The sequence below is a fragment of the Mustela nivalis genome (assembly GCF_964662115.1).
Source record: "Mustela nivalis genome assembly, chromosome: 14".
NCBI classification, from domain to species: domain Eukaryota; kingdom Metazoa; phylum Chordata; class Mammalia; order Carnivora; family Mustelidae; genus Mustela; species Mustela nivalis.
The window spans coordinates 19,166,371-19,189,943 of record NC_139033.1 but is presented as its reverse complement, the minus strand read 5'-3'; the positions used below and the strand labels follow the sequence as shown (position 1 = coordinate 19,189,943).

Here is a 23,573-nt window from a genome sequence, read left to right as displayed (position 1 = left end):
GTTCTGATGTAAAAGGCCCTCGCTGCCACGGACCAGAACAGTGTCCTTGTAAACACACCTGGCGGTGGCGGTGCTCTGGGCCCACAGCGCCCCTGCGTGTACCACGTGATCCCTCCCCGGCCCTGGGGAAGGCTGAGCAGAAGGCTGCACAGAGAAGTGACCTGGCCCTCTCCTCCTCTGCCTAGGACGGGGCTGTACTGCCGCAGTGGCTCTGCTCCAACTGTCAGGTTGCCTACGACACCTCCGTCATCGAGATGGCTCTGGTGGAAGCTCTGCAGAAGAAGCTGATGGCCTTCACTCTGCAGGACCTGGTGAGCAGTGGGCCTGGCCCTAGGACGGCCCTTCTCCAGGCAGAGGCCTTCTGGATAAGCTGTTTGCACCCAGGAGAAGCTACAGCTGTGCACACTTCTCAAATCACAACCTGGTCCTCCGAGGTGACCACCCTGTGGTTCAGGCAGCGACCTTTTGACTTCTTCTTATACGTCTCTGGGGTTCCTACAGGGGCAGGGCTGGCCCCACGGACCTTTCATTGTAGCAAGAGGGGAGAGACAGTAAGCGAGATGAGAGTGTGTAAGTCACGGGGAGTGTAAGGAGAATGGACGGGGAAGAGAAACAAACAGGGAAGTTTTCAGTGTTGGATGGAGGGATATTCCCGCTGACCGGGGACGTCTGAGCAGCGATCTGAGGGGGCGTCCTGGAATGCGGAGACCCGAGGACGGAGCAGGGGTGAGGAGCCCCCAGGACGCAGAGTCAAGGGTGCAGTGCTCACACTGAGGGGGTTAGGAAGCAGCTGTCACATTTGGATAAATACTCTCTCACAAAGTCTCACATTTTATGCATGGTTGAGCTGAAGGCCAGGGCTGTGGAGGGCGGGGAGGTCCTGTCCAGTGAATGTGCCGAACGAGTGGCCACGGCTGGCGGTGACTGGCCTGGGCCGGGGACCTCCTCACCAGGGCTGCTCCTGTTGCAGATCTGCTTGAAGTGCCGGGGGGTGAAGGAGGCCAACATGCCTGTGTTCTGCAGCTGCGCGGGGGCCTTCGCTCTCACCATCCGCACCAAGGTGGGGCTCCCACGGCCAGCCGACCCTGCTGCCTTTCCCATCTGCCCACACCCGCTTCTCCGCCGACGCGCCCGGGCCTGCTCTGCGGCCAGGTCTCACTGTGACTGCTCGTTTCTGCAGGTCTTCATGGAGCAGATTGGAATCTTCCAGAACATTGCCCAGCACTATGGCATGTCATACCTCATGGAGACCCTGGAGTGGTTGCTACAGAAGAACCCTCAGCTGGGCCAGTAGCAACTCGAGCCGTGTCCCCATTCTGGCCCTGACCTCCCAAGCTTGTGACCACATCCAGGACGGAGCACTAAGGAACACCAGCCGCAGGGAGCTTCGGGGAGCAGGTCACGGGGCCCAGGGAGGCCTGAACCAACCGGAGCAGGAAGCGTCACCACCTCTGGGTTCCTTGGGCCCCCGCTGTGGTCAGGGCATCCCACTCTGGGCTTGAGCAGTGTTTGCAGGCCGGGGCCCTAGGACTGTGTCTTGCTGACTGAGCAGCCTCCCGGCTGTCCTGTCTTTCCTTTGCTGCCCAGGGTAGTCTCCTGTCTGGGCAGAGTCCCTGCGGGTCGCCTGGTGGGAGTTTGCGGCCCCGGATTTTGATTGCTTGTTACCGCAGAGAACATGCCCGATAGCTCAACGCCAGCAGGATTTGGGCCGTTTCCCGGGAATCCCGGTGCCGAACCCTGTGGGGACCTGGGCGTCTTTCACACAATGAGTTCCCGGAGACTTCCTGGTCACAGTAGGGTCTACAGGGGCCAGGGCTCATGTGACAACAGACCCCTTGTGTGCAGCAACGAGACTGGAATCAGGGCTGTGAGGAGTGTCCCACAGTGGCAGGGAGCCTGAGGGCCCAGGGGAGGGGCGGTGCACACCATCTATCAGACTTCAGCGCTTTAGGGCCCGGGTTTGGGGAAATCATTGCTTCATGTGTAAGATTTTAGGTTTTTCCCTTCAGCTCTGAGGGGTCCACGTCTTGGGAGAGTTGGAGAAAGCAGCCGCAGCAGTGTTGTTGGGGTTGCGTGGTCCTGCTCTGCCGTCACCCTGGTGCCTGCCTGACCTCCCCAGGCCAAGCGGAGCATGCCAGCCCTGGGCCTGCTGCCCTGACCTGCCTGCGGCAGAGCGGCTAAGTCAGGGCTGTGGCCTCCTCAATGTTGGACGCTTGCCACCGGCGTGTTCCGAGCTGAGTGAGGCCGCAGATGTGGGCCACAACGTGCGGCGCTCTGTACGGGTGGGGCTGGGCAAGGGAGAGCCCCAGGCCATGGGGCCTACCTTCCAGTGACCTCGGGAAGACCGCTGGGCCGCTGCTTCCGCTCTTCTGTCGGTGGCCCCGGAGGACCGTCCCCACACTTGGCTTCTGACTAAATGAGACGAGAGCAGAAAAAGAAAAGGAACGGCCGAGTCAGGGAGGTGACAGGCAGGCTCGCTGAATTGTATGCGCAGACCCCAAATGGGCAGCCTCGGGGGAGCTCTGGGCCACTGCGGGCTCCAGAGCCCGGCTTAAATTCATCCTTTTTGTCAAACTTCTCAGTATTACACTGTGAACTTCATTTTATTCTTTTTGAGTTTTACATTTCTTGAAATTTTTATGGGTACACGTGCAAGGTGTCTCCATCTGTACAGGGATGGGAGGAGGAGCAGCGGACATCGGTCCAGCCGAGTGCGTTGGCCCGTGGGTACTGCGCTTTGGGTGTGTCTAGGCCCTGCGGCCACGAGAAACCCGACACTGGCTGGAAGGTGGACAGAGCCTGCATCAGCCCCCAGATGGAGATTAAATCAAATTAGGGCTGGGGGGGGGGGGCTAACTAGGCTTCCTGGAAGCAGAGCCAGAGGAGCCCCAGCGCGGGGTGGGGGTGGGGCGGAGGGCCTGCACACTGCCCCCCGTCTTGTCCCTGCAGCAGGGCGGCTACTGCAGAGGCCAGCTTGGGGCCTGGGGCATTTGGGGCGGCTGAGGGCCCCAGGGTGACTCTCCTGCTTGAGAATGAGAAACCTGAACCCCTGGCCGTGGTCCCTGAGCTGCAGTCCAGCCCCAACTCGAAAAGCCAGTTTCTGCAAAACTAGAGCTGGATGTCAGTAAGCCAGGATGCTGCTGGCACTGGGGACTGGGCTCCTACCCTGAGGATTAGAAGGGTCCGGACAGGGGGCTAGGTGGGGGCTTCTCAGGTGTGTGTGACTGCTGGCCCAGGTGGGTGTGGGCAGGTGGGAGGGCTGGCTCTGGCCACCTGCCAGTGTCACTTGGACTTGGGGACTTGGGGGCCTGGGCGGGGTCTGAGCTCTCACTGGACCTTGGGAGCGATGGGATCCCAGGCGAGGTGATCTGTGGGAAGCGTGCCCGTGCTGCCTCAGACCTGTTTGCCGTCCTCGTTGCTAGGGAAACCGCTGTCCAGCCAAGTTCTGGCAGCCCCTCAAGGGGGGGGCCTGGCCAGACAGGCACCAGGCAGAGTCGCTGAATGTAATGACCGCTGTGGCATGTCCGGGTGTGCTAACCAATTATCTGCAAGCCACATCCGCTGCTGCCGGCCCGTGCGTCCCCTCAACCTGGCCCTGCCTTGTCCGTCCCCCTCGAAGCATTCATTCCTGCCCTTCCCGCAGCCCTGTTGTAAGCAGGGCCTGGGGCGCTTGCACAGGTATTTGGAGCAAGAACCAGTGTTTTCCTTAGTGGGACTCTCATCACCTACTCCCGGACTCCCCTCCACCTCCAGAGTCCCCATCCTGTCCCATATTTTGAGGTCTGGGTCTGGGGTGACACACCCACCCTCAGAAAGCTGGTAGGCAAGCTGACTGCCGAGTGGGTGCTGGGTGCAGTTGGGTTCCCTCTGCCCACGGCACCCCGCCACGGTCGGATGTCACCGTGACCTGGCTGGATGTGGGGGTAGACGCGCCCGTGCACTCTGCACCCAGGCTGGTTAGAGGGAAGTCAGGACCAAGGGTGCCCACATCTCCCACACGCAAGGACCCTAAGTGTTTCTCTTCAGGGCCTCAAGATACTTTTCCTGAAAAACAAGGCCCAAGGGTCTGCTCACAGGTTTATTGGATTCTGGATGTGTGGTTTCTTGGCTATGAAGCAAGCAAAGGGTCTGGGCGGGGAGGGCTGAGAAGCCTGGGAGGGAGGTCAGCTGGGGACAAAGAGGCAATTTGACCCATTCCACCCCGGCCCTGGGGAATTCAGGGGGCCAGGCACATGGTGTTGGCCCACTGCACAGGGGTCTTGTGGTTCCCAGTCACAGTGTCGAGGTGTGAGGGCAGGGCCCCCAGGCACAGCGTGCAGGTCTCCGTGGGCTGCCGGGGGAGCAGGGCCTGGGTCTCTTGGGACCACAGGCTTCAGGGCCCCACCAGGCAGAGCCTTCGACACAGCATCATGGAAGGTATGTGGTGGGCTCAGAGCTGGGCCAGACCTCGGGGGTCTGAGAGTGTGGAGTCCTGCTGGGAAGGTCCGGAGGTGCACAGCTCTGGTCCCGCCGTCTGCTGGGGAGGGTCCGCCATCTGCTTGGATGGGGCGGAGGTGGGGCAAAGCCATGGGGACGGGGCAGCCAGAGCTTGGCCGGCCTGGCCGGGGTCTGCAGAGCAGGGGTGGGGTGGGGGAGGGGCCTGGCCCAACACAAGCGCCAGAGTCACAGGCCAGCTATCAGGGAAGCGTCTCGGTGTGCACACCTTGTCGAATTTCTTATGGCTGTACACCTTGTTCTTGTTCATAAACGTCAGCAAGATCCAGTCACACAGGAAGGAGCCCTGGGCCGAGACCCACATGTGAGGGCCCAAGAGACACCCCCCTCCACCCCGCCCCCACGCCCCCACATACCCAGCACGCATCTCCTTACCACCCCGATGGAGGTCAGTGCTGTGGCCAGATTAATGATGGTGGGAATCAGGCTGAACTTCCCTGCCTTGGGAGGGGAGGCTGCCTTAGATGATTGTGGGGTCTGGGGCAAATGGGGCTCAAGGGTGGGGGGGGGGGAGATGGGGCTGTGCCAGCTCAGTCCTGGGGCCTGCCCGAGTCCCTAGTAGGCAGGGCGGGCTGGTTCACCTGTCCATGCACGATGACATCAATACGGATCCCATAGGCCTTGATGAGCGTGCGGGTGGCGCTGCCGTTTTCCTTGTAGTATTTGGCGAACCTGGGAAAGCATGACCCTGAGGAGCACGGTGGTGGGTGCCCACCCATCGCCCAACACGGGACGCTCCAAGACTCCACCAGCCCCGGAGGCCCTGAACCTTCAAGCACCTGCCCTGTCATCTCGAAGCAGCCAGGGCAGACGAGGAACCAGGCATCCCAAGACCAAGGTACCTGAAGTTGTAGCCAGAAGAGGCTGGGACATGTTTGGGGTCAAGCCTCCGGAAGGAGTACTTGGGGTTGCACTTTGACGCTGACAGGTCCAGGTCGCAGTCCCAGTTGATAATGACCCCAATGACGCCACCCTGCCCAGAAGTGGACACAGAGATGGGTGTCAGGGAGGGTACACAGAGGACCCTTGAGGGCCATGGGGTCCTGCCCTGAGACTGCATATGGGGTGCTCATCTTGGGGCACCTGGGGCAGCTCAGGGCCGAGAGCTGGGGTGCTTGGGTGGGCCCCACTGCTGAAGCATGAGGGGACAGCAGTGGCCAGCTATGTGACCAGGAGTCAATAATTTAGCAGGAGCCATGCATGCCCAGATGGGTTGGCTGATCACGTTTCTCCTTCATCTGTCTGAACAGGGCCAGGGCTGGCCAAGACTGCAAAGGGAGTGGGCAGACCCTTCATTGGCAATAGGGGTCCGCATCTGGAAGGAGAGCTGGCCCCCCACTGTGCCTCGGCTGCCCCCTCACCGTGTGAGCCAGCTCCGTGAAGTTCTCCCCTGCCCGTTCCACAATGAAGCCCAGCTTGAAGATGGGACAGTAGAGATCAGAGACCTCATCGAACGTGCAGCGCTTCAGGTAGCCATCCTTCCTGTGCTCTATGTTGCCCCTGCAGACAGGGCCCAGCAACGGGAGGTGCCCTGCACCCACAAACCCCGCGCTCCCAGGAGGCAGCGCCCGTCCTCAGCCCATTGTCACCATACCCTCGTGGTTCTTACTTGGAGAACTGGAATTTAGGGTAGTGGATGCTGTTCTTGATGAGGATGGTGAAATTTGGGGCCATCTTGCCGAGAAACTGGCTGAGGAGGCACAGACTGGATGTGTTTAGTCTCCCACCCCAGTCCCCCACCCAGCACACCACGGCTCTGCTCAGTGAGGAGAGAAAGGAGTGGAACAGAGTAGTGCTGGGCTGTCAGCTGGGGCTTGGGCAGGAGGGGTCACCAGGTGCACACCTGACAGAGGCCCCGTCTTCCACCGGGCACCAGCCGGACACCTCGCAGGTCTTGGCTGAGCCTTGGTAGTAGGGTACGCAGCGCCCAGTCCGCAGGCCTGCGGGCAGATACGTGCTCAGGGTACAAGGGGCGCCAACCCATCCCACCGCCGTCGCGCGCGCACTGACCGTTTCCCAGCATGTCCAGCTGCCCGGGCACGCAGTCCACGTCCGAGTCACAGGTGGCGTTGCTGACCCTCATACTCTAGGCAGGAGACAGCTTGGTGAGGATCCCCACAGCTTCTGGGGCAGGCACAGCCGGCTCCCCTCCGTCAGCCCCAGCTCTGCCCTCCACCTGGCCTCACCTCTGGGCAGGTTCCGAGGGTCTGGGAGGGTGTGACCTCAATCCTGGTGATGATGCTGAACACGCTGCCTCCCTGGGCTCAGAAAGAGGGGATGGTCGGCCGAGGCGTGCGCCGCAGGCACCCCTCGCTCCTTCGGGGGGGGGGCGCGGGGCGGGCAGACGCACCTCGGGGGGCTTCACGTACTCCTCCACGTCCCACACTTTGTGTTCGGAGAAGGTGATGCCCTTGACCTTGGTGATGACGGAGCTCTCGGGGCCCGTCTCGCTGTCCTGGTAGCTCTTCTGCACGATGAACACGTACCTGCGGGACGGGCACTGCCGCTCTGGAGGCGACCCGGGACCCTCCCCCGCCGCTCCCCGCGGCTTCGGGCCCCGGCGTCCCCGCGCCCCCGGCCCAGCCGCACCCACCACACGAAGTAGAGCAGGATGAGCAGCTGCACCGCGCGGTACACGACGCCCAGGCGCCGGTTCTTCACCACGATCACCTTGGGCGTCTCGTAGTCCCAGAACGCCGACCAGCAGCCGCGGGCCAGGCGCCTGGCCGCGTCCGCCCCTGCGGGGGGCTTGGGCTCGGCGGCCTCCATGTCCCGCAGCTCCGCCAGGGGCGCGGCGCGGCGCGCACCCTGCGGGCTAGGGGCGCGGGCAGGGGAGCCCCGCGGCACCGCCCCGGGGCGTGGCCTGTGGCGCCCCGCCCTTCCCCGCCCCGCCCCACCCCACCCCGCCCGGGCCGGGCTCGGAGCGCGCGGGGGCGCACCTGGCAGGTGCCGGCAGGTGGGCCCGGAGTAGGCAGAGCCGAGCCGGCAGCCTGCACCCCACCGCGCTCGGCGAGGGCCCGAGGACGCACCGAGGCCCGCACGTCCCTGGGGAGGACGCAGTGCCCTCGGGGGACTCGGTGGAGATGCGGCGGAGGAGGCGGCTCGGCCCCGGCGTCTCCTCGAGTCTCCGGCCGCGTGTCACGGTGGCGCGCGCCCAACCTGAAGGGCCGTCCGTGTTTGATACAGTTTCCCAGCTTGGTGGAGATGCAGGTGACTGACACTGCGGTGTGCAGGGTGGGAGTTCAAGGTGTAGGAGGAGGTGATTTCCGAAGGCATTCCTGGATCCCCACCACCACCGGGTCCCCGCTGCTCAGCAAGTGTTCACCTTCCCTGCCGGCAGGGTTGGGCCCTTGCTTTGCCCAACAGCCCCTTTGCAGGATCTAGGATGCGCTAGGAGCCGTTCAGCTCCAGCCCCCTCCTCGGGTCCAGACCCCAGTCCTCACCTGTGCGCTTTGGCTGCCGGCCTGCTTTTATCCACTTCCAATTCATTTCTGTTATCTTTGCAAACCAAAGTTGTCTTTTTCTTGAAACGTTTTATACCTTCACCCCATTTCATAATTTGGGAGCAAATCCCAGATATCATAGTCACAAAATGATAAATTTTTTACACTTTATCTAAGTGAAGTTCACTTAGCATCTAATTAACCATTTTTTAAAAAGATTTTACTTGTTTATTTGACAGACAGAGGTCACAAGTAGGCAGAGAGGCAAGCAGAGAAGGAGGAGTAAGCAGGCTCCCTGCTGAGCACAGAGCCCGATGTGGGGCTCGATCCTAGGACTCTGGGATCATGACCTGAGCTAAAGGCAAAGGCTTCAACCCACTGAGCCACCTAGGCGCCCCCTAATTAACCATTTCAATTAACTGTGCAACCACTGTTCCTACCGTGGAAACATTGTTACCATGCCCAACTAAACTCCCTGTTTTCCTCCTCCCTGTGGATTTGTCTCTTTAGGAGATTTCCTATAGTGGAATCATACAATATTGTCCACATTGTGTCTGCTTTCTTTCCCAGGGCACGTCTCCAAGGTCCATCCAGGTGGTCGCACGTACCAGTGCTTAACTCCTCTTTATGGGAGAATAATATTCCAGCGAGGGATTGTCCCACAATTTATCTGCTCCTCCTTTCACAGACGTTTGGGTGTTTCACTGTTTGGCCCTTGTAACTCCTGCTGCTATGAACATTTGTGTCCAAGTACGAGTTTGAACAGCTATTTTAAATTCTTTGGGTGTATAGGGTTTCCGGGTCACACGGTACTCCTGTGTTTTACTTTGTGAGGAATCCCTGTACTGTCTTCCAAGCAGCTGCACCACCTTTGTGGGAGTCAGCGTGTATGAGGGTTCTAGTCTCTGCACATCCTCGGGGACATTTGCTAGTTTCAGCTCATTTACTCGTCATTCTAGTGGGGAAATGGTATAACTTGTTCAGGTAAACGTCTATTTAATTTTGTGCTGACTTTAGAATTAGTTTGCCTTTTTGTTGCTGGTTTGTAACAATTCTCTATATATTGTGAACACCAGGCCCCTGTCAGATACACGATTTGCAAGTTTTTCCCCCATTGCAGGTGATCTTTTCATTGTTTTAGTAATGTTCTTTGATGCACAGAAGTCTTTAATTTCAATGAAATCAGTTTGTCTATTTTTTTTTTCTTTTGTTACTAAATCCAAATGTATCTACAGCTTCACCACAATCCCTACTGGAGTCCCAGGTGCAGAAAAGGATGAGCTGATCCTAAAATTCTTATGGCAGTGCAAGGGACCCAGAGCTGCTGAAATAATCTTGATGAAGAAGAGCAGGGAGGTTGGGTGATGGGCACTGGGGAGAGAATGTGCTACAGTGAGTGCTGTGAAGGGTGTAAGCCTGGCGGTTCACAGACCTGTACCCCTGGGGCTAATAATACATTATATGTTAATAAAAAATAAAAAATTAAAATAAAATAAAAATAAAACAAGCATAAATAAAAAAGAAGAGCAGATTGGAGGACTCGTACTCTCCACGGTCAAACCTTACCACAAAGCTATAGTAATGAAGACAAGTCCCTGTAGGACCCAGCAATGCCATTCTCCCTTATTGAGTTAAGGCTAGAAATGCAGATTTATGGAATTGAACCAAGAACCAGGAAGTAAAACATAAATATGTAAAATAGAACAAATAATTAATTTTTGACAAGTACCAAAATAATTTAATGGGAAGGAGTAGTCTTTCAATAACTGGTCCTGGGAAACTGGGCATCCACATGCAAAAGAATGAAGTTAGACCCTGTATCTTACATCATACATGGAAACTAACTCAAAATGCATCAAGGACCTATATGTAAAAAACAAAACCTTGGGACGTCTGGGTGGCTCAGTCTGTTAAGTGCCTGTCTTCAGCTCAGGTCATGATCCTGGGGTCCTGGGATCCTCCTTGCTCAGCCGGGAGCCTTCTCCCCTGCCTGCTCTGCCTGCCACTTCCCCTGCCTGTGCATGCCGCTTTCTCTCTCCCTGGCAAATAAATAAATGAAATCTTAAAAAAACAAACAAACCCAAAATCTTAAAATTCTTAGAAGAAAACATGGGAATAAATATTTGTGGCCTTGGATTTGGCAATGAATTCATATAAATTACAACTAAGTTAAAAGCAAAAAAGGAAAAAGATAACTGGACTTCACCAAAATTAAAAACTTCTGTGCTCCAAAGGACGCCATCGAGAAAGTGAAAAGATACCCACAGAATGGGAGAAAACATTTACAAATCACACATGTGATAAGGATTTGTATCTTTAAAAAAAATCACAATTTATAACAAGATGACAAATAACGATTTTAAAAATGAGCAAAGTATCCAAATAGAGATTTTTCCAAAGAAGAGACACAAACGGCCAGTAAGTGCGTGGAGAAACTCAGTATCATCAGTCAGAGGGAAGCTATCACTTCACCCCACCAGGTAAGACAGGACAAATGTTGGCAAGAACGTGGGAAAATCCCATCTTTCTTACAGTTTGTGGGACTGTCAAAATGTAGCAGCCAAAGGGTTTAAACTTAGACTTACCACAGGGTGCACAATTCCACCTCTGGATGGAATACCCGGAGGAACACGATGTTCATAGCATGATACATAATGGCTAAGATTGGAAGCAGCCCAAATGTCTAGCAACTGATGAATGAATGAATAAAATGTGGTATTATCCATACAATGGAGTAGAATTCTACAAGAAATGGAAACAAGCACCTTCTGTGTTTCATACGTTACAACAGCGTAGGTGAGCCTAGAAAACACTACGCTAAGGGAAAGGAGCTCATCCGTGAAGACAGCTGTTGGATGAGCCCATTTATACACAGTCTCCCAAACGGGACCGTCTACAGAGAGGAAAGCAGATAGGTGAGGCCGGGGGCTGGGTGCAGGGGGTGGGTCGTGGTGCTGCCTGGGTCCTGGGTGCGATGGACCACTGCTCCCCGTTGCCTGTGGCCTGGGGATGACAGAGACCTTGCCCTGGGGTGTTGGCCTGTCCCTGGGCCAAGCTGCTGGAGTTGGCAGAGAGGGTCTCCATGCCTTGGAGGGGAGGAGCTGGTCACTCTGTCCACCATGGGTTACAGGAGCATAGGGGACATGGCTTTACCGCTGGCCGGGGGGGCTGGTCACTGCGTGTGTCTGGTGCAGTGACCTGCCTGATCCCACCCAGCAGGAGGGGCACATGTCCTCACTCAACATCTGGCCCCACCACCAGCAGCTTCAGCCAGAGCAAAGCGGTGTGCTGAGAGGATTACAGACTCTTCTCCATCCCATCGTGGTTCAGACCGGTGAGCCGAAAGAGAATAGCTCGTCCCGGAGGCCAAGTGGAGGGAGCACCACTGACTCCCAGTGGAGCACCCAGAGGGGTGCTCCAGAGCAAGAGGACCGTCGAGAGCCTGGGGCACGGGGCTGCAGAAAGAAAGACACAAAGTGATGAGTAACTGAAGAAAATGATCTGATTTGAGCAAAGGCTTGTGTCTGCAGGTGGGTGTGGCTTGTGGGGTCCCAGGCACAATGACTTTAGGGGGAGGTGTCTGAACAGTTTGGGGGAGACCGCTGAATTCCAGTGACGAGGACAGACCGACAGAAAGAGCATCTCGGCTCTGCGGCGCGCCTCGCCGCTGGAGAAGCTCGGGCATTTTGTCTTCTGCATGCGGCGGGTCTTCCTCGTCTTTTCTCGGAAGAGAAAGGTGTTACACAATCTCGCATTGGTCCCAGGATGTATTGATTTCCGTTCTAGAGATGAGTCGCCTGCCCTGTGTCATTAGGGCTGCAGGGCAGGCCGAAAGGAGGGGCCAGGCCCCTGGGAAGATTCCGGTTACTAGAACGCATTCTGTTTGCCTGGGTCTGGGAGACTCCGAGTGCTTACCGGGACGTTCATGCGGGGTGTCTGGAAATCTGCTGGGAAGAAAATGAAGAAATCAAATGGGAGCCGCTGGCAGGCTTGGTTGGTACAACATGTGACTTGATCGTGAGTTCAAGCCCCACGTTGGGAAAGAAGAAGAAGGAACGACAGAAAGAAAGAAAGAAAAAAACCTGTTTACTGAAAAAAATCAACAAAATGAAAACACTTAATGCAAACTCCCCAGGCTGGAAAAAACCCGGGGGGACCCTAGTCGCGGACCTTGTAAGGACAGCCACAGTGTCCATTAACATTTATGATTTGCATAATACTTTACATTTATTATTAATTATTTATTTGAGAGAGAGAGCATGCATGCGAGGTGGGGATAGCAGAGGGACAGGGAGAAGCAGGTTTTCTGCTGAGCAGGGAGCCCAGGGCGCGGCCCGATCCCAGAACCCTGGGATCGTGACCTGAGCCAAAGGCAGACGCTTAAAGACTGAGCCACTCAGGCACCCACATAATATTTTTAAATAAGTTAAAGAAATTAGTCTCAGGAGGACTGAGTTTCCTAATAGTTTTTCAAGTGAAAAAGTTTACAAGTGAAATTTTACAAGTGAAAAATTGTTATTCAATTGAATTCTAAAACCTTTGGTTAGCAGGAAATACTACTCTAGGCAAGAATAGAATAAAAGCATAACAATGTAAAAACAACCAAGTTAAAGGTTCAGTATAAAAGCAAGAATAGATTTCCTTTTCTAAACAGCTTTATGGAGATCAAATTTACATGCCAAATGATTTACCCATTTGGAGTGTGGCACTCACTGTTTCTAGTATCTTCACAGGGTTGTGCAAACACCACAGTCGGAGTTTAGAAAGCCGACCGCCCCTAATAGAAGCCCCATGCGCATCACAGCCTCCCCCCCCCCCCGCTGCTGCTGCGTCTGGACCCCCGGACCCCCGGACTCCATGCATTCCTGCGTCTTCAGGGCCGCGCGGCCCGCGCACGACCGGCTGACCGACCCTGCGGGGACTCGATGGAGAGAAAACCGCTCCCTCTGCGCCGCCCGCCCACAGGGTCTGAGAGAGGGCGGTAAGCACCCCAGTCCCTGTGCGTCCCTGCTCCAGCGCTGCCCCTGCCCGGAGTGCCCCTCCGGAGCCGCTGCGGTGCCCACTTTCCCGGCCTGAGCCTCCCACCCGCACGTCCTCCGCTCGCCTGCTCGCCCCACTCGCCCCTTCCTGGCTCTGGCAGCCCCAGCTCGCCCTGCAGCGCTCTGCCTCGTTCTGCACCGTCTGTTGGTTGACACGACCTTTGGGTCAACTAGACTAGGTGCTCAGGTGGGTGGGGGGTGGGGAGGGGGCACTCAGCCCTCGCGGCTCAGAGCCTGGCGGCTAGTCGGCAGTGAGTACGTCCGCAAACGGTTATGGAATGAACGGTGTCTGCAGAAATAGATGAAGACCCCCCCACCAGCCAGTGAGGACACACAGGCCCTTTATCCAGGCTTGGGAGTCAGCCTCCAGGTGGGACCCGCAGACCCACAGGGGAAGATGCTGGAGGTCTAGAAGGTGGTGGAGGTGCCCCGAGGGGAGAGGGGGCACGCCCCCTGATTGGTTGGGGGACGTGATTTGGCTGGTCCTGAATTGGAAGTGGGGAGAGCAGGGGAAGCTGGGGTTGCTGCGGTGGCTCGGCCAGGATTCCTGGCTGGCTCCCACTCCCGTGTGGCCCTGCCATGCCCGCCGACATGCGGTCCCTCCTGCAGAGTGGCGAAAGTCTCCCCGTGGGGTGGAAGGGGGGACAGGCGCAGTAGGAGAGGAGATCCCCTGACTTTGCCCTGGGCTCTCTTGGCCTCCGTCCTGGTTCTCCCTCACCAGTTGGAGTCTTTTCTGGAATCATGGCTTGGCTGGTCCCACTTCTCCACGGAGGAGCCGTCGGGGCCTAGGATAAAAAGGCAGGACCATGGAACGCTTGGGCAGTTATCAACTTCGGGGAGAGATTTTCTGCAAGGACTGTGCTGTCTGGCACATTTCCCCCTGTGGCCTGCTCCTCTGCGTGGAGGAGTGCAGAGTGGTCCTGGTGCGGGGCACGCCGCCTTTGCTCAGAGACAGCAAAAGTCACACGGAGGGTAAGGCTCCCGCGTAAGGGGTTTATGGCAGTCATGGTTCTGGGAATAATATAATGGGATCCCTACTCTTTGGTGAGGTTTGCATCAAGTTTTACTTGCCAGACTGAGATACTGTGGAGTCACACCTGATGTTGGGGTTGGAAGGAAAGCCTGTGGACAGATGTCTGGTCTGAGACAGCCATAAACAAACATCCAAGAAAAGAGACTCCTATAAAAGAATATATAGGGGCGCCTGGTGGCTCAGTCGTTAGTCATCTGCCTTCGGCTCGGGTCGTGATCCCGGGGTCCTGGGATGGAGTCCCTCCCTGGGCTCTCTGCTCAGTGGGAAGCCTGCTTCCCCCCTCTCTCTGCCTTCCTCTCCGTCTACTTGTGCTCTCTCTGTCCCTCAAATAAATAAATAAAGTCTATAAATGTTTATTTAAAAAATAAAAGAATATATATATATATATATATTTAAAAGAATTTATTTATTTGAGGGAGAGCGAGCATGCACCGGTGGGGGGAAGGGCAGAGCGAGAGGGAGGAGCAGATGCCCTGCCCAGCGGGGAGCCCGATGTGGGACTTGATCCGGGAACCTGAGATCATGACCTGAGCTGAAGGCAGATATTCACTTGACTGAGCCATCCAGGCGCCCCATAAAGGAGTATTTTAACAGAAGTGGGGGTCAAGAATGCTGGTTGTAGGAGCGCCTGGGTGGCTCAGAGGGTTAAGCCTCTACCTTCCACTCGGGTCATGATCTCGGGGTCCTGGGATGGAGCCCCGCATCGGGCTCTCTGCTCAGCGGGGAGCCTGCTTCCCCTTCCCCGTCTGCCTGCCTCTCTGCCTACTTGTGATCTCTGTCTGTCACATAAATAAGTAGAATCTTTGGAAAAAAAGAAAAAAGAATGCCAGTTCTTCAAGTTCAGGAACTAGTCTTCCTCCAGGGCTGGTGAGGTGGGGACCTGTGGCCTTTGATTCCCGTGGGAAGTTTCCCTTCACGTAAACATTTCACCATCGTAGTCTGTAATGGTGCAGTTCGCGGGTATTAAGCACATCACAGTGTTGTCAGCTGCCACCCGATCCGGATCCGGGACTCTCTCGTCTTCCCAAACCGATGCTCTGTCCCCACTAAACACAGACGCCAGCCAGCCCCTGGCACCCACCATCCGCTCCATCTCTAGGAGCCCAACGGCTCTGGGGCCTCGGGTAACCGGGATCCTCCTCCACATTTGTCCTTCTGGTTCTGGCCTCTTTCCCTCGGCACCGTGTCCTCTGCGTCCTTCCATGGGCGGCCGGTGTCGGAAGTCTCTTCCTTCTGCAGGTGGATCCTATTTCATTGTATGGATGGACCCTTCATCCTGCACCCTGGGGCTGCTCCCCTCTTGGCTTCTGTGGACGGCGGAGGGCTGGAGCTGCTCCGTGTGGACGGTGTGTCCGTGGGGTGCGGACTGTTGGATGGATTGGACACATCAGGCCCAATTTTCTAAGCCAGGCTCTGAACTTCTCAAGGGCCCACAAGAAGGTCTGAGACCATAAGGTTTTTACCCCTGTTTAAGCAGCAAAAAGAACACAGCAAGTTTGACGTTCTAAAAGTTCAAGTGGTGGGGTACCTGGGTGGCTCCGTCGTTAAGCCTCTGCCTTCAGCTCAGGTCACGATCCAGGGTCCTGGGTTCGAGCCCCACATCGGACTCTCTATTCGGCAGGGAGTGTGCCTCTCCCTCTCCCACTGTCCTGCTTGTGTTCCTTCTCTCGCTGTGTCTCTTTCTGGCAAATAAATGAATAGAAGTCTTTAAAAAAATAATGAAATAAAATGTTCAAGTTGTGATTCAAATTTAGCTATTATGTACTTGCGATACTTCCAGCATTAGGGTTGATAGGAATGGAAGCAGGACTTTCAGAATTCACATAATGACTATGGATTCGACGTTTATCTTCAAGATGTTTTCCCGCCCATCACTGGTGTCATTTCTCCAGGACTTGTGCTTCAGGGCACCTGAGAGCTTTGACCGGCAGGCAGGGGGCAGAATGGGCTCCTGCACCCCTCCCACCGTGCCTGGAGCCCCGGGAAAACACTGGGGCCGTGGTCAGCGGAGTGGGATTCAGCTCAGCGCAGGGAGCCCATGCGTCTGCGCCCCACGAGAGGGGCCTTGGAGGGGAGGGCCCTGCCCACGACTGGGTCTGGACACCCAGCCTTCCAGGATGGCAAGGGACCAATATCCGTGGTCGACCCGCCCACCGCGTCGATGTGTTGCGAAGCCCTAGGGACTGGTGTAGACATCCCACATGAGTGGTTGAGGGGCACAGTTGGCGTCTCAGGCTGGTCCTGCGTTGGGGAAGCCCCATCGCCGGCCCAGGGCTGGTCATCCAGGGCCAGCTGACAGACTGCAGTTGGCCGTTGCATCTGGGCACCCGGGTTCCTCTCTCATGGACAGTCCGGCCCAAAAAGGTGGGTCTGGCCTTGAACCGTGGAGACACTTGGCTACCTTCTAAGGGCTATTTCTGTGTGGTCTGACCTCGGGCTCCTGGGGGTCTGCAAAATGGTGGCAGGAGCCTCCGGGTGGGCAGCGTCAGAGCAGCCGCGCGGAGGGCGCCCTGGAAGGCCGTGCTCAAGGCTGCCATGCGCTGTGCTGGGAACGTGCGGGACCCTCCCCTCCTCCCCCCATACCTCGCCGGCCGCCAGCAGGTGGACCCCCACGCAGACATCGCCGCTGCGTCTCTGAGGGGAAGACATGTAACCACCAGTACCACGCACTGAAACAGACTGTGAAGTGCTTTTGGGGGGTCAACAGTGGAAGAGCGAGGCGTGCGCGGCTTTCCGGCGCTCTGCCTCCCAGGCTGGCAGGGTCCGGCGACCGCAGATCCGAGAGGCTCCCCGTGCCTGTGTCTCTCCTGAAACCAGTCAGCAGAGCTGGTGAGTGAGAGGGTCCAGCCATGCCGCTGTGTGTGAGCTCGGGTCCGCCCCAGAGAAAGTGAGTACAAGAGGACAGAAAGCCAAAACGCAGACTCTGGCCAAGTCCCCCGCCACTGGCAGTTTTGTGATGCAAATGGTGAGCGGTGAGCCTCCCCTTGCCTTTCGGAGATGTCTCCTGTTGCTGAGTTCGCCCTCAGGGGGACTTGCACTTCACGTGAGCAGCAGCTCCTTTCTGGGTGTTTCTGTGAAGCTGATGGGTGCTGAGAGGACTCGTGCTGTCCGTGCTCTGGGGAAACACCAGCGTCCGACGCCAGAGCAGCGGCGCCTCTGCTGAGTGGACGGACGTGCCATTGAGGCCCCTTCCCTGCCCAGCACCCCTGCCTGGCTCTGGCTCCTCATGACCTTCCTGACTGGCCGCCCGCCCCCAACCAGGCGTCCCCGGGCAGCCCCGGGCCGCTCCGCTGGCTTCCCCCTTCCTGCTCGGCTACTGGGCCCTCCTCCTCCATCTGCGGCCCCTCCAGGCACACAGCCACTGTGCGGCTGCCTTTCTCCCTGGGGGGATTCTGTGCTTCTGAATTCCTGGTGCCCAGCCGGACCAGCCCCCCAGGGAGGACTTGTTTCGCAGTCTGGAATGTTCCCGGCCTTGGGACCCGAACGGTCTGGGAAGCTTAGCAAATAGGATTCCACGTGCTTTGCAGCACAAGTGACCCCAGGAAGGAACAAAAGGAGAGAAGAGCACGGCTTCCCTAAATCATCTGGAAACCAGAGGCTCAGGGGACACCAGTGGGATGGTGGGAGCCCACGCCTCACCTCACACACAGGGAAACAAGGTCCCAGAAAGGCTCAGCGTCCCCCCAAGGCCCTGCAGCAAACAGAGGGAACCTGGGACAGGAACTCAAGGCAGGTCTGAGTTTGAGGCTCGTGGGCCCTGGGTTGGGGGCTGGCCGTCCTGCGGGGAGCACTGTCAAGGGTGCAGGAAGACAAATTCGAGGAGAGGTTCTAGAACATGGACGGGGTGGGAGGTGGGGAGAGTGAGCAGGAAACAGGCCTGAGGCCAGAGGTTTGGGGTTGGGGGGGCACCTACTCCTGCACTCGTGGGGCTCCTGCACCCGTGGGGCTTTGGGACACAACGTGTTGGGATTTGAGGCCTCGGTGTCAGAATGCTCCCCAGAGGCTCTGACCTCTGGAAGACACCAGAAAGAACTGATGGACTCCGGGTGGTGCTATAGGATGATGGAATGTTCTGGAACTAGAAAGAGGACATGGTCACACAACATTAAGGACATACTAGATCGGGGTGCCTGGGGGGCTCAGTTGGTTGAGCGCCCGACTCTTAGTTTTGGCTCCGGTCATGGTCTTAGGGTCGTGAGATGGAGCCCAGCTCAGCCGGCGGTCTGCTGGGGAGTTTCTCTTCCTCTGCTCCTTCCCCCACGTGGGCTCCCGTGGCTGCTCGCTCTAAAATAAATATTTTGGGGGCGCCTGGGTGGCTCAGTGGGTTAAGTCTCTGCCTTTGTCTCAGGTCATGATCTCAGGGGCCTGTCTCTTCCTACTTCTTTTTTTTTTTTTTAAGATTTTATTTATTTATTTGACAGAGAGATCACAAGTAGGCAGAGAGGCAGGCAGAGAGAGAGGAAGAGAAGCAGGCCCCCTGCCGAGCAGAGAGCTCCATCCCAGGACCCTGGGATCATGACCCGAGTTGAAGGCAGAGGCTTTAATCCACTGAGCCACCCAGGCGCCCCTCTCTGCCCACTTCTGATCTCTGTCAAATAAATAAAATTTTTAAGATAAATCTTTTTTAAAAGTGTGCTAAAGACCACTGAATTGTTTACTTTATTATTTAATTTTTTAAAAAAGAATGTATTTATTTGAGAGAGAGCAAGAGAACACAAGCAGGGCAGCGGCAGGCAGAGCCAGAGGGAGAAGCAGGCTCCCTGCTCAGCCGGAACCCGACACAGGACTCGATCCCAGAACACTGAGATCATGACCTGAGCCGAAGGCAGATGCCCAACAAATTGAGCCACCGAGGCACCCCAAGAGCAAAGGGGCAAAATTGGAGACCAAGCCGTCAGCTTTATGAATAGCGAGCCAAATAACCCCGTTAGGGTGGTGGCAGCTCAGGCTAGATCTGAGGCTGACCTGGACCTCCTGGCCATCCCTCCTGGATCCAGGCCGGGAGAGTCACCTGTGCCCTGCAGCTGCTGCAGGCGCTCCACCCCAGCGTGGGGACAGGGACGGCTGGGGCCTGGGTGTCCTGCCCTACCCAGGGAGACAGGAGCTGGACTGGCAGGGGCTGAGCAGTGAGGGACCCACGGGAGCTCTCTAGCAGCAGAGAGGCTCCTGTTTAACTCAGAGAGGCACAAGTGTTCCCCAGAGAAAGGGGTGTTGAGAATTCATTTTCCACTCAGTGATAAACAGAGATTTGCCATTAAGCTGTAGAACATACTTGGAGGAACCTTAAATGAGTTTTAGGGAGTGAAGGAAGCGGGTCTGGAAGGGCTGCTTTGTAGGGTTCCAACTCGGCACACGGGGGGAAAGGCACAAGGACAGGCCCTAAGAAGATCCCCTCAAAGATCTGTGTCTGCCAGAGTTTCCTGGGCAAGGAGGAACTCGCGGAGCCCAGGGGTTTTAGGGCAGTGGAAACACTGTTGTGCTAATCTGGTGCCATATGTCCAACCCCAGAATTTCCAGCACAAGCAGCTTCCCCTTGGGGAAGCTGTGCCTGTGGTTGTAACAATGTATCACCCTCAGCTGACTGCTCCCTGCCAACCCCGCCCACACCGGTTAATAAGAGGAGACAGGCGGGGGAAGCGGGGCTGCAGAAGAACTCTCTGTACTTGATGCACGATTTTTCTGGAAGCCTAAAGCTGCTCTAGAAAATAATTATTAGTTATTAATTAAAAAAATTCTACTTTGCAAAGGCAAGATTGGGACGGACGGCAGGAAGCAGGTGCCCACGCGGGTGCCGTGGGGGCAGGGATGGCCGTCTGGGGCGTCCACAAACCACAAGCCCAATGGCGTGTGCCAGGCGCCTGCTGCTGCTGCTGTTGCTGCTGCCCATGAGCATGGCCTGGAAGCCCAAGAGCTTGTTCCTGTTCAATAAGGTCAGCGGACACCCCGTGGCACTGCACCCGTGGACGCGGCCTCATGCGGGCTCTCTGGGAATCCGGGCTCCTTCCTTGCAGTGTCTGCCCCCACGAGTCTGGTCTGGGGGCTGGAAAGGAGGGTGCCTGGGAGCACATCCTCCTCCCCAGCCCTGGGGCCCCCAGGATGGCTGATTCTGGTGCCCAGGACCCCAACACCAAATCCAGGCCAGATGGCAGCACGGTGGGGGTGGGTTGGGGGCCGAGAAAGCGTCTCTGCTGGGAGGGGTGTGGGCAACGTGAGAGTGCGTGCGCTGACTCTTCACCCCCCTAGGGCACCAGTCCCTCCACGTCCACAGCACCCACTGCATGGCAGGCAGCCCGCGGGAGGCCGGGGCTTCGGGGCCCCACGTGAGGCAGGGGAGCTTGGGTCCTGCAGCCTGGCGCTGGGTCATGGCCCAGGAGCGACCTCAGTGCCCCAGGCCAGGAGTGAGCTTCCCCATCTGGCCGCTTCTCACCTGAAAAGCCACCTCGCTGGGCTCCAGGCCCTGGTCCCCAGGTGCCTTCCGAGCTTCCGTTTTATTAAGATCTTCAAAACCAAACCAAACAGAAGTTCTCAGTGTGTGAACGCCAGTGAGTGAGTCTCCAGTGTGGAGGCATCAGGCGCCCTGTGCTCCGTTCCTCAGGCCCTGCTGGGGGGCGCCCCGCACTCAGCCTGCTCTGACTAGCCCTGGGTGGGCCCCGGGTCTCGGGAAGGCAGGCGGGAGTCAGCGTGTTTCCTTTAGTTTGGAAAATAGACCGATTTTTCATAAAAAGTTGCTCTTTATGTTAACACGGGACAGGGAGCCTATTTTTAAATAGGTTTCCGCATAAACATGTAAAACTTCTAAAGTCGTTAGCAAGAACCCACACGGACACCAGCTTTGGGCGCCTTAGTAAGTTTTTGAGTTTGCAGAGGAATTTTGAGACCTGAAGTTTGAAAACTTGGATCAAAGGCCTGGGGAGCAGGTGGCCTTCAGGGGGTGGATGGGACCCCGGCCACAGCTCCGGGCGGACTCTGTGACCCCCGAGGAGGCACCTGCCCTCTCTGAGCCTGTGCCTCGGTTTACCCTGCTGCCCACGTGGCTCACGACAGGCGCGGCCGACGTCAGCTCCCTTCCTCTCCCTGTCCTCTGGCTCCCGCTCACCCCATCGGCCACCGAACCCGCCGGGTCGGGAATATTCCAGGAAACCTGAAGGGACGCAGAAAGAAGGGGTGGGTGTTCGGAGACGGGGAAGCCCTGGCGGGCGGCCGCGAGACGGTGCCCGGCTTTGCAGAGGACGGGAGAAGCGTGCAGCGACCACTCCGAGTGCCAGAGCCGCTGCTGCGTCCCCAGCAGCCCCAACCCGCAGGCCTTCTGCGCCGCCAAGACCCTCTTCCTCCAGTGCTTGCCCAGGCGGAAGGTGCGAGCGGGCAGGGGGGCGGCGCGAGGGGCGGGGCGGGCAGGGCCGCGGGCGGCGGGGGAGGGGCCGGTGGGGAGCGCGGGCGCTCGGTGTCCCCGCAGCCCAACAGGGACCCGTGCTCTGACCACGCCGAGTGCCGCAGCAGCTGCTGCGTCACCAACAGCGCCAGCTCGCAGACGTTCTGCAGGCCCCGGGGCATCTTCCTGCAGTGCACGCCTTGGCGCAGGGTGAGGGGCGCGGCGGGGCGCGGCGGGGCGCGGCGGGGGCGGGGCGGGGGGCGGCGGGGGCCAGAGCGGCGGGGGGGCGCGGCGGGGGGCGGCGGGGCGCGGCGGGGGCCAGAGCGGCGGGGGGGCGCGGCGGGGCGCGGCGGGGGGCGGGGGTGCGGGGCGCGGCGGGGGCGCGGCGGGGGGCGGCGGGGGCCGGAGCCGAGCCCGCTCTGCGCCCGCAGCCCGACGGCGCCCGCTGCGGCCACCACCGGGAGTGCCGGAGCCAGTGCTGCATCGCGCTCAGCGAGGTCAGCTGTCCCCGCTGCGTCCGCCGGAGCGGCCTCCTGGCGCAGTGCCTGCCCTTGGTGAGCGCCCGCCCCCGGGAGGGGCTTCCCGCGGCGCCCGAGGCCGGCGGCCCGCGAGGGGGCCCGGGTCTCCACACCCGCGGGGCGCCCCCTTCCGGGAGGGGCTGACGCCGGCGGCCTCCGGGTCCGTTTTCCTTAACCGGAAAGGAAAGAGGCCCTGGGGGGACCGGGCCCCGCGGTCAGGGTCCCCGTGGGAAGCAGGTGCCGCGCGCCTGGGGAAGGGCCCCGTTAGCTGCGGGGCTGCGGGGTGAGCCCCGAGCGGGGGCAGCATCAGGATTCACAGCGGTGGGCTGAGGAAGGGCGGCCCGCGGGGGGAGGACTCCGGCCCGCGCTCTCCTTCCCTCCGCTCCTTTTGGACCCTTGGGAGAGCGGAACAGTAACCCTAAAACCGCAAGGACAGAGGTCAGCCTCCTAGGGCACAAGACCTGCGCCCCTGCCCTGCAGACGGGTCGTGGGGGGGGCGCACATGGGACCTGGGCAGACGGAGACCAGGGTGGGGGTGGCGGACAGAGTGGTGGGCGTGGAGACGGAGATGGGGACGGAGATGGGGACGGAGGTGGGGGAGTCAGAGACAGCGAAGGCCTGAGGGGTGCGGCCGGAGACAAGGGAGCGGGAGCTTGGAGAAGGGTGGGGGCCACAGCAGCTGGAGTCGGGCTGGGGGGCTGCGGAGAGAACTCGGGGGTGCAGTGTTGTGTGGGTGTGCAGGCGCCTGGCTTGAGGCTGGGATCGGTAACTTTTTTCTGATGGTAAAGGGGTCTCTGTCTCCCCAATTCTTGAGCCCATAACCCCATCTCGCCAGGTGCGGTGCCATTGGCTCCTCGAGGAGCCCCGGGCACAGCGGGTGCTCCCGGAAACTGTTCCCTGCTGGGCTCCCACGGCTGCCCTGGCCGCAGGCGAGCTGATGGCCGAGGGGCGCGAGAGCTGTGAGGCACCTGTCTCCCCCGTGCATGTGGCACTTTCTCTCACTTGGTCCTTCAGTGACAGGGGAGCTTGGCTCTCGGGTCCACGCTGCTCTCTCCCGGCTGTGAGGACCTGGAGGCGGCGGACGTGTCTGTCCCTTCTCCCAGCGGGGAGCTCCTGAGGCAGACCGTGCGCGTGTCCGGGGACAAACTGCGGCTCCCAGAACCTTCCCACCAATAAACACCTGCTGACTCACCCGGCGTGTTTTGTCGCATCCATTTTTGTTTTCAGACAACAAAGGGAAAAACAATGTGGAGCCGTGGCGTAGTGGCACCCGCTTGGGTCACGTCCAAGGCTGCCTTCCTGAGGATGCGCGACTAGTCAGAGATCGAGTCTCACTGGGAAGGGAAAGAGCCAGAGCTGCAGCGTTTAAGACCCGAGGCGGAGCCCCTCCCCATGCACAAACGCCTCTTGTCCTTGCAAGTAGAGACAGTCGGTCAGTCCGTCCAAACTGAAAAGGGGCCGCCAGGAGCAGCTGGGAGCTGAGGTCGCCCTGGAGGGGCTCCCACTTCCTTGGGTCACTCGTCCTTCCTGCTCTGGCCCCCGGTCCGGGAGCATCTCTCGGGACAGGTGCCCTGGCTAATGAGAGCCTATCGGCACCAGCGGCTGCTCGCCGTTCCCAGAGCTCAGCACCGTAGCCACCCGGATGACGGTCTTCTGGGGTCTCCAGCACCCACACCT

At 58.5% G+C, this 23,573-nt stretch overlaps 3 protein-coding genes across 12 annotated transcripts in view; 2 read left to right on the top strand and 1 right to left on the bottom strand.

Moving 5' to 3' along the window:
* Window positions 1-2,604, top strand: part of POLE (DNA polymerase epsilon, catalytic subunit) — a 46,625-nt gene extending 44,021 nt beyond the window's left edge. For both annotated transcript variants that reach the window (XM_082699902.1, XM_082699901.1), the window contains exons 47-49: window positions 186-311; window positions 971-1,060; window positions 1,181-2,604. In XM_082699902.1, the coding sequence (XP_082556028.1) occupies window positions 186-311; window positions 971-1,060; window positions 1,181-1,294 (330 nt within the window). In that variant the 3' untranslated portion in view covers window positions 1,295-2,604. The remainder of the gene's footprint in view (window positions 1-185; window positions 312-970; window positions 1,061-1,180) is intronic.
* Window positions 2,605-2,899: 295 nt separating this feature from the next.
* P2RX2 (purinergic receptor P2X 2) lies at window positions 2,900-7,312 on the bottom strand. Of its 3 annotated transcripts, XM_082699284.1 has the most exons (12): window positions 7,088-7,312; window positions 6,845-6,980; window positions 6,681-6,752; window positions 6,505-6,580; window positions 6,338-6,434; window positions 6,104-6,184; window positions 5,856-5,994; window positions 5,337-5,467; window positions 5,076-5,166; window positions 4,870-4,935; window positions 4,703-4,780; window positions 2,900-4,534 (listed from the first exon to the last, which is right to left on the bottom strand). In XM_082699284.1, the coding sequence occupies exons 1-12, from the start codon at window positions 7,261-7,263 to the stop codon at window positions 4,430-4,432; spliced, it is 1,248 nt and encodes a 415-aa protein (XP_082555410.1). In that variant the 5' UTR covers window positions 7,264-7,312; the 3' UTR covers window positions 2,900-4,429. The 3 variants fall into 3 exon arrangements, with proteins under 3 accessions (XP_082555410.1, XP_082555409.1, XP_082555411.1); XM_082699283.1 differs by having other exon boundaries at window positions 2,900-4,780; XM_082699285.1 differs by lacking the exons at window positions 6,505-6,580; window positions 6,681-6,752 and having other exon boundaries at window positions 2,900-4,780; window positions 7,156-7,312.
* Window positions 7,313-19,623: 12,311 nt separating this feature from the next.
* Window positions 19,624-23,087, top strand: LRCOL1 (leucine rich colipase like 1). 7 transcript variants are annotated; one of them, XM_082700012.1, is made up of 6 exons: window positions 19,624-19,939; window positions 21,236-21,361; window positions 21,463-21,588; window positions 21,810-21,932; window positions 22,732-22,825; window positions 22,911-23,087. In XM_082700012.1, the coding sequence occupies exons 1-6, from the start codon at window positions 19,850-19,852 to the stop codon at window positions 22,958-22,960; spliced, it is 609 nt and encodes a 202-aa protein (XP_082556138.1). In that variant the 5' UTR covers window positions 19,624-19,849; the 3' UTR covers window positions 22,961-23,087. The 7 variants fall into 7 exon arrangements, 5 of the variants coding, with proteins under 5 accessions (XP_082556138.1, XP_082556140.1, XP_082556137.1 ...); XR_014303015.1 differs by lacking the exon at window positions 22,732-22,825 and having other exon boundaries at window positions 21,525-21,588; window positions 21,810-22,334; XR_014303016.1 differs by lacking the exon at window positions 22,911-23,087 and having other exon boundaries at window positions 21,525-21,588; window positions 21,810-22,334; window positions 22,732-22,817.
* The last annotated feature ends 486 nt before the right edge of the window (window positions 23,088-23,573 follow it).

Coding starts and splice junctions, on each gene's coding strand:
- LRCOL1 (XM_082700010.1), top strand. CDS start 19,850: ATGGCGTGTGCCAGGCGCCTGCTGCTGCTGCTGTTGCTGCTGCCCATG. Junction 21,362..21,524: donor AGTGCTTGCCCAGGCGGAAG/GTGCGAGCGGGC, acceptor CGTCACCAACAG/CGCCAGCTCGCAGACGTTCT. Junction 21,589..21,809: donor AGTGCACGCCTTGGCGCAGG/GTGAGGGGCGCG, acceptor CTGCGCCCGCAG/CCCGACGGCGCCCGCTGCGG.
- P2RX2 (XM_082699283.1), bottom strand. CDS start 7,263: ATGGAGGCCGCCGAGCCCAAGCCCCCCGCAGGGGCGGACGCGGCCAGG. Junction 6,753..6,844: donor AGTACGTGAAGCCCCCCGAG/GTGCGTCTGCCC, acceptor TTCTGAGCCCAG/GGAGGCAGCGTGTTCAGCAT. Junction 6,435..6,504: donor GCTGGACATGCTGGGAAACG/GTCAGTGCGCGC, acceptor ATCTGCCCGCAG/GCCTGCGGACTGGGCGCTGC.